Source organism: Phalaenopsis equestris, unplaced genomic scaffold (genome assembly GCF_001263595.1).
Source record: "Phalaenopsis equestris unplaced genomic scaffold, ASM126359v1 Scaffold000022, whole genome shotgun sequence".
In the NCBI taxonomy this organism is placed as follows: domain Eukaryota; kingdom Viridiplantae; phylum Streptophyta; class Magnoliopsida; order Asparagales; family Orchidaceae; genus Phalaenopsis; species Phalaenopsis equestris.
In genome coordinates, this window is record NW_018164464.1 from 817,042 (window position 1) to 824,177 (window position 7,136).

Genomic DNA, 7,136 nt, shown 5'->3' on the forward strand with positions numbered 1-7,136 from the left:
CTCAAAATGTTCTGTCAATCTAAGTACCAACTTATGCTCGTACCATTGCAATATGTGGATTAAGGAGACATCAATTTTAGGGTCATGAAAGTTAAGTAAAAGGCGGACCTTTGGAATTTTGGATACTTTTGATGTGATGTGTTTAAGAGCCTCTCACTAAGGTGTTGTCCCATGGTTTTCGAATGTTTTTGGTGCTTATTTCAATGCCTTTGGACCTCTAGAGCTTTGTTTGGAGAAAATTAATTGAGATCCTAAGCTTGTTGCTAAAATATTGAGTTAAAATGGGGATAAATATTGAGTTAAAAAGGGGATATTTGTTGAGATTGGCTTAATATTGAGGCAATCCTTTGGGACTTAGTTTATCAAACAAAGAGTGGTTTGGGAGTACATGAGAAAAAATATCAATATTTTAACTTTTAAAAAGTGAAATACACATTTTAATGCATATGTAAGGTTGCATATATGTAAAAAATTGAAGTTTAGATGCTAGATATGTAAATACATAAGGATTGAATGGTATACATGTAAATCTTCCTTGTCTTGTTTTGCTTTCATCAATTTTTACAAGTATGTTAATTTCTAGTAGTATAACAACAAACAAAAAGGAGGATTTACACTAGTCAATAACAAAAAATGAAGATTTACGCATATGAATAACAAAGAAGAGCAATCAACATCATACCAAAGAAATTCAATTTTAATGTGGTGTTCATGACAAAAATCCATATGCTGATATATTGGTCTTAAAGTTTTCCTCAACTACAATAAACAAAAAGGAAGATCTACATATACCACTCAATTCATTTGTATTTACATATCTAACTCCTGAATTTCATCTTTTGCATATATGTCTTCTTACCTATGCCTTCAAAAATGTATTTCACTTTTAAAAGTTAAAATAGTGGTTTTTTCTAAGTGATATGAAAGATTTGGGTGGTGGTATAAGTTTAGGTGATGGATATGTAAATACATAGGAATCTGGCGGTATGTATGTAAGTTTCAGAAACAAAAAACTTTATGTAAGGTCATAAAACCAGCTCCTTTTGCTTCAGCTTTCTATGATGTTCATCTTCGTCGTTATTAACTTTTTTTCGTTCGATGTTGGGTTGTTTCGATGAATCAGGTGAGGGAGAGGTGCAAGTTAGAGTGGTCTTGGTTCCAAGCTCGCCTCGCGAAAGCTGAAAGAAACTACTTCAGAAGCTTGCAGAAGAGACAAAGACCAACATGAACTCAACCAAATTTTCTTTCTTTTTAACTTGTAAGTAACATTCTTTGTAGCAAAATTTTGGAATAAGTTGGTGCTTGTTGCTTCAGTTTGCTGCTGATTTACTTTTCCTCCCCAATGCTCAGTCCTTCTATCTGGAGGACCAACACTTGAAGCATTTGATGCAAAAAACTCATCCAAAATTGGAATTTTTGCAGAATTATTTTTATGTCTAACAACTAAACTTATATATATATATATATATATAACTAAACTTCAATTTTTACACACACACATATGCAAATATTTGTTTCAGTTCTTAAAAAATTAAAATAGTGTTCAGTTCTTAAGAGTAAAAATAGTCTTATTTTTTATGTGATGCAAAAGATTTGGGCGGCATAAATGTTAAAAAGTAAAGTGTAGGTGTTAGATTTTTAATTACGTAGAAATTGTGCGCGGTATGTATGTAAACTTTTATGAAATAATTTTAGTTGAAGGAGAAATTATTATGTGCGGACAATTATATCCATACGACTATTGGTTGTGAGCATTGCAAGTAATATTTTCTTCTAAATGAGTGGCAACTTTAATTATTTTTATTGCTTCTTGAAACTAGAGAGAAATTTGAGTTGGATAGGGAGCTTAAACTCAATATTTATTTTTAATAAATTTTATTTCTTTTTAAAACATGATTTCTAAATGGGAAATTTACACAAATATAACATATTTTTATGTATTGACATATCTATCACCCAAAGTTTGATATTTACATTTATGTTTACATCGGTGTCATTATAACATAAGAAAATTGCGTACTATAGACGTACACAGCGATGCGTTTTATTTCGAGGTTATAGGGAGGGTATAAGGGGGTTATACCAGTGTTATAACCTCTTGTAACTTTTATGTAACATAGTGTAACTTACTTGTAACTTACAAATAAATTCTGCGCTTCTGTTATCATATATTAAGAATTATTAGTATGTTACAAGTAAGTTACAGAATGTTATATAGAGGTTACAATGTGTTATACCGCCGATATAATCCCGTTATACCCTCGGTATACCGAGAAATTGTACGCAGCGCTGCATACGTCTATCGTACGCAAATTTTTTCCCATTATAACACACGTTCATCTTCTAAATTGGAGGTTTGGTTTTATATATATATATTTGGCATCTTGATTAATAAAAATTAACTAGTCAATTATTGCATGAATTTTTGTCCAAGAATTTTAATTGCGCTTTTTTATTTGCGGTTAATAATTATAGAAAATATTTTGTCCGGTAAATCGGACACATCATGCTGTTAAATTTACGATATATTTGCAAATATGTGGATATATAGGAATTATGTGGAATGTATCTAAATTACCCTTTCGCTTTTGATATCATTTCCAGCCATCTGATTCCCATCAGAAGGCCATGTGAGTATCTTAGAACTCTCATCGGCAAAACCCTAATACCCTTTCGCAACGCGCCTCCGTCCCGAACCTTTATATACCCCCTTCCTTCAGAGTTCTACCCCGTCTACCTCCGCCACTGCCGTTACAGGGAGGCAATCTTCTTCTCCTTCGCCGGGGACACGCGATTCTTCATTTAGAAATATCGAAGCTGTCTTCTACTGGAGAAAAGGCGACGGCGATCGGAGATTCGTTCGAAAACCTTCGGCCCCCTCGTCATCCGGCGAGGCAGAAAATTTAGGTAGAATTTGAACATTATGACATCTAACCAGTGATCTCCGATTGTGGAAGAGACATTGGAGTGGGCAGCGAGCGGTTTTTGAGCTTTTCTTTTGTTTGATTGAAACCCTTGTCTCTCTCTCGGTGTCTTTTTGTATATATCTATATCTCTCAGGCTGGTTCAGCGGCGTCGATATGCGGGCAAGCCCGTAGTGACCGAGCGCCTCCTGAGACCAGCGACATTGATGCATCGATCATATGACCGAGCAGATTCTCAACCTTCCCCGAGTCTCGCTCTTGTCTAGATCTGATACATTTTACTTCAGCTTCGTGCCTCTTCTTTGCTTTTCGGTTTAGTTTTTGAGTTCATTGGTTGCTTTTCCGTCTACCAAACCCGGCTTGATAGAACTATTTCGACCCTAATTTCAAAACGGGCGGTATCGTCTCCATTGATGCGCAGTATTCACTGTCGAAATTTCTTCCTTGTATTTCTTGCAGAGTTAACTATTACCAGGCTTAGTCAGGTAGCCATCGATCATCAATGGTGGTTACAGTTACATGCCTGGAATACTAACAGAGCGCATCGTTACACTTATTATATGTTGATTAATTTTGTGTTACATCTGTGCTCAACATTTACTACTCTGCAGTAAAACAAGGCTTTATGCTTTTAACATCGTGTTTGTTCTTTGCTTTCATTTGAAAATTGTTTGGTGAATTTGATTGATTTTGTTGGTTTATGATTGTTTTTTAATTGAAAGTTTTCTAAAACTATATTTTGGATGTATTCCGCAGATTTTTGAATGAGAAATTTTGAGGCTTTACTGAAATTTTATAACTTTTGCACTAAGTTCTATTGAAATTTTTGAGCTTTCATCAAATTGTTGTCAGGTTCTATCATTGAAATTAGATGGCTTAAAACTTGATGCATTTAGTTTTCAGAAATAATTACAATTTACAAAATTTTCATTTCAATTTAATAATGGAAATTTAACTTTATTTGTTTCATAATAATAGTAATTGGCTAAATATTTAAATAAAAACAAGTTTATTGAAAATTTAAAGTTTCATTAAATAATTCATCCGATGTAATGATACTTATTTTCAGTTGATAATATAAAGATTTTAATAGTTTTTGAAAGAGTTGAAAGTAAAACATGTTCAACTATTTAAAAGTCATGCAATCACCAACATCAATCATTTATTTTGAAGGCCATTTGAAAGAGATAATCAAGAGGAGCAATGGTGTTTTGTACCTGAGCTGTTGAAAGGCAAATTGGGCATGGTGGGAGCGCAAGTTTGGAGGTTAGTGTAAGATAGTGGCACAACATGTATGTATAGGGGTGTGAACTAGCTGAGCTTGGGGAGTTGAGCATATGTTTGAGTGCGGCTTCTTTATATTTTTTTACAGTTCTATGAACAGCCTGTTCTTGTTTGATTCTAAAGTAAAATTTTGTGTTTGTTTTCAGCTTGTGCTTGGCTTAAATTAGCTCTTTTAAATAGATGTAGGATGTTTGATTTGAACCTTCATCATTTATATGCAATGGAAGGCTTTTGATCTCATGATAAACATGAGGTGTGATATTTAAACTTAGATATAAATATATATAATATATTATTTTGTGTTAAAATCTGTCGAACAATTTATAAAGGGTAATTGTTATTTAACTTGTTTATAATTTGAGCTTAAAAATTTTCTTCTTTTGACTCATTTATATAACAAACAATTCGAGAAACAGTTCTTGATGAGCTGAACATGGCTGTTTTTGGACAACAGATTTTTTTGACTGTCGTATGTATGTAGGGCTGGTAATGATCCGCTTTGGAAGCTCAAAAGAAATTCAATCCAAAATTTTAGCATGTAGCTCTGTTCATTCATTTAAATCTTGATTCGAACCAAATTTCAAATCAATTTTTGAGCCATTAATGGTCTTTGGGCTAAATTCGCTAAATTTATAGTTATATGTTGTTAATGATTAGATTTTGAGCCGAACTTGGGTCGGATCAAACTTGACTAAAAAATTTAATCCAAAATTTTGGGTTGCAGCTTGACTCGTTTATTTAAATCTAATTTCGATCAGAGCCAAAATTCATTTTCGAGCTAAATTCACATCCATATATGTATGAATCTTGGATCTTAGCGGGTTTGTGATGCTATCCCACTTGATATTATATTTATTCTCGGGATTGAACTCATGATCTTCTCAAAGGGTTGGGGGGTAAATTGCCAAAGTATTTGTTGGCTTGTTTAGAATTAAAATAGTGCAATCATATGCATATCATATATAATCAAACGAACATTGATATAGGATGTCATTGATTGTTAATGTAAATGATAGAAGTTCTATTGCATGCAAAGAGTATAATTTTGATAAATTGTTTGGGTAACACTAATGGACATGAGATGTACTTTGTTAAATAATTCAAATGCATCAATTATTAGGTTAATGTTTATACTTCTGCCCTCACTTTTTCTTTTATATGTTATTAAAGATTTATTTGATTTTTCGTCATGTTTTGAAGTGTATTACAAGTCATTCTTGTGAATTCTTATGATTTCAACATATGAGATGGAGGGAGAGACCATTTGACATATATGTAACCTTTTTAAAGCTTTTAAGAGGATGAATAATACATCATGAAATCCTCACAACTCTTGAGATACATTCTAAGTTCAACAATCTTGCGAGCTTCTTTTAAATTGAACGTAGAAAATATTAAGTTTTCATCCTCTTTAAAGTACTTATATGAGTTCTTGGAGCATTATATTCATTAAGGAGTAATTCAACTTCAATCCGATGTTATTAAAATCTCAACCTTTGGATATCGTCTTAATTTTGGTGCGCGCAAGCTTGTCAAATACCCTTTTTCTAAAACCTTCTTGACGACCATCCCCTCTATTCATTATCTTGAGGTCATAAATCCCTGCTAAAGGTTAAGAATGATCCTATAATCGTTAGGTTAAGCTTATTTGAAATCAAAAGTCCAAATATTTGATCATTCCACGTGTATGGCTAGTTAACGTAGCTTTATGATTCAACTAGAGTTGTCGGCTTGGATTTGTTTTAAATATCATGCACATCTTCATTGAGCAAAAGCCTCCTTGATAGTTAATAGTTTCATTTGCACACATTAATGGCATAGGTCTCATCGTGCCAAAGTGCTCTGATGCTTTGATGTCTCTTCTTGCCAAAGTGCTCGGCTTGTTGGCTCACAAGCTAGCTCGATTAGCATATCACTAGTCATTTTGATGCATTATCCGGTGAGCTTCTAATGCCTTCTCTGACCACCAATACCTCCTCCAACGAGCTCATGTAAAAACTGTTTTGTTATGAGTCCACAAGCTGGTTAATGGCTCCTGCCAGCACGAGTCGAGTTCGAGCTCGCTATTCATGCTCGACTTGAGTTCACAGTTTACCAAACGAGCCAATCTCGAGCTTGGCATGGCTTGCTGCACCCCTAAACCTAATAGCTATAACATACGAGAAAGATATTATATTAGCTATGACCTAACATATTATAACTTAGATAAATGCATCCATGTAAGTTTTGTATTATTCCACAAGCAATTACTGATATTATTTTAAGAATTATTTTAAATCTAAATAGTTATAATATTCTTACAATGATATGAAGGGTAAAATAAAAATTATTATGAAGGCAGTGACCCATCTTCCCTGCATTGATGCATCATGAACGGTAAGGATTTCAATTTATTTGGGGAATTCAGACCCAATGGATGAGAATGGAGAGATGATCCAACGGCTGAAATTAAAACATTAAATTACATAGAATTTAATATTTTTTTTAAATGATATAATTGTTAATTAATTTTTATTTATAAATTTTATTTTATGAATAATTTAATCAAATTAAAATTTGTCAAATATAAATAAATAAATAGACAAGTAAATATAATTATTTAAACATTTTGAGCCAATTTAACCCAAACAAGATGGAATAAATTTTTATTTTTGTTCAACTTATTCATTTAGAGCTAAAAGAAATTGCGCATCTTCAGCTAGCTTCATGAACTAGGTGAACATGAGCTCAGAGCTGAACAATAGCTAATAGCTATTTATGAAGATGGGCCATTTTAATGAGAATGTGAATATGACACATATGGACAAAAATTCAAATGAGATGTCATGAGATTCCGTCCTGATTGGGTGACTGTAATTTTCTTAAAATTTGATTGCAACTACGTTCTAATAAATCAGGTTGAAAAAAATAACTTCTCAAAGTCAGCAA

The 7,136-nt window shown here is 32.9% G+C and overlaps 2 protein-coding genes across 3 annotated transcripts in view; one reads left to right on the forward strand and one right to left on the reverse strand.

Annotated features, from left to right (window-relative positions):
• The window catches only part of LOC110018429, a 53,432-nt gene extending 49,079 nt beyond the window's left edge, over positions 1-4,353 (forward strand). For both annotated transcript variants that reach the window (XM_020715740.1, XM_020715741.1), the window contains exons 15-16: positions 1,124-1,258; positions 4,098-4,353. In XM_020715740.1, the coding sequence (XP_020571399.1) occupies positions 1,124-1,228 (105 nt within the window). In that variant the 3' untranslated portion in view covers positions 1,229-1,258; positions 4,098-4,353. The remainder of the gene's footprint in view (positions 1-1,123; positions 1,259-4,097) is intronic.
• LOC110018425 (65-kDa microtubule-associated protein 3-like) overlaps positions 1-7,136 on the reverse strand; it is a 75,804-nt gene that overhangs the window by 5,917 nt on the left and 62,751 nt on the right. The gene's annotated exons all lie outside the window — the stretch shown is intronic.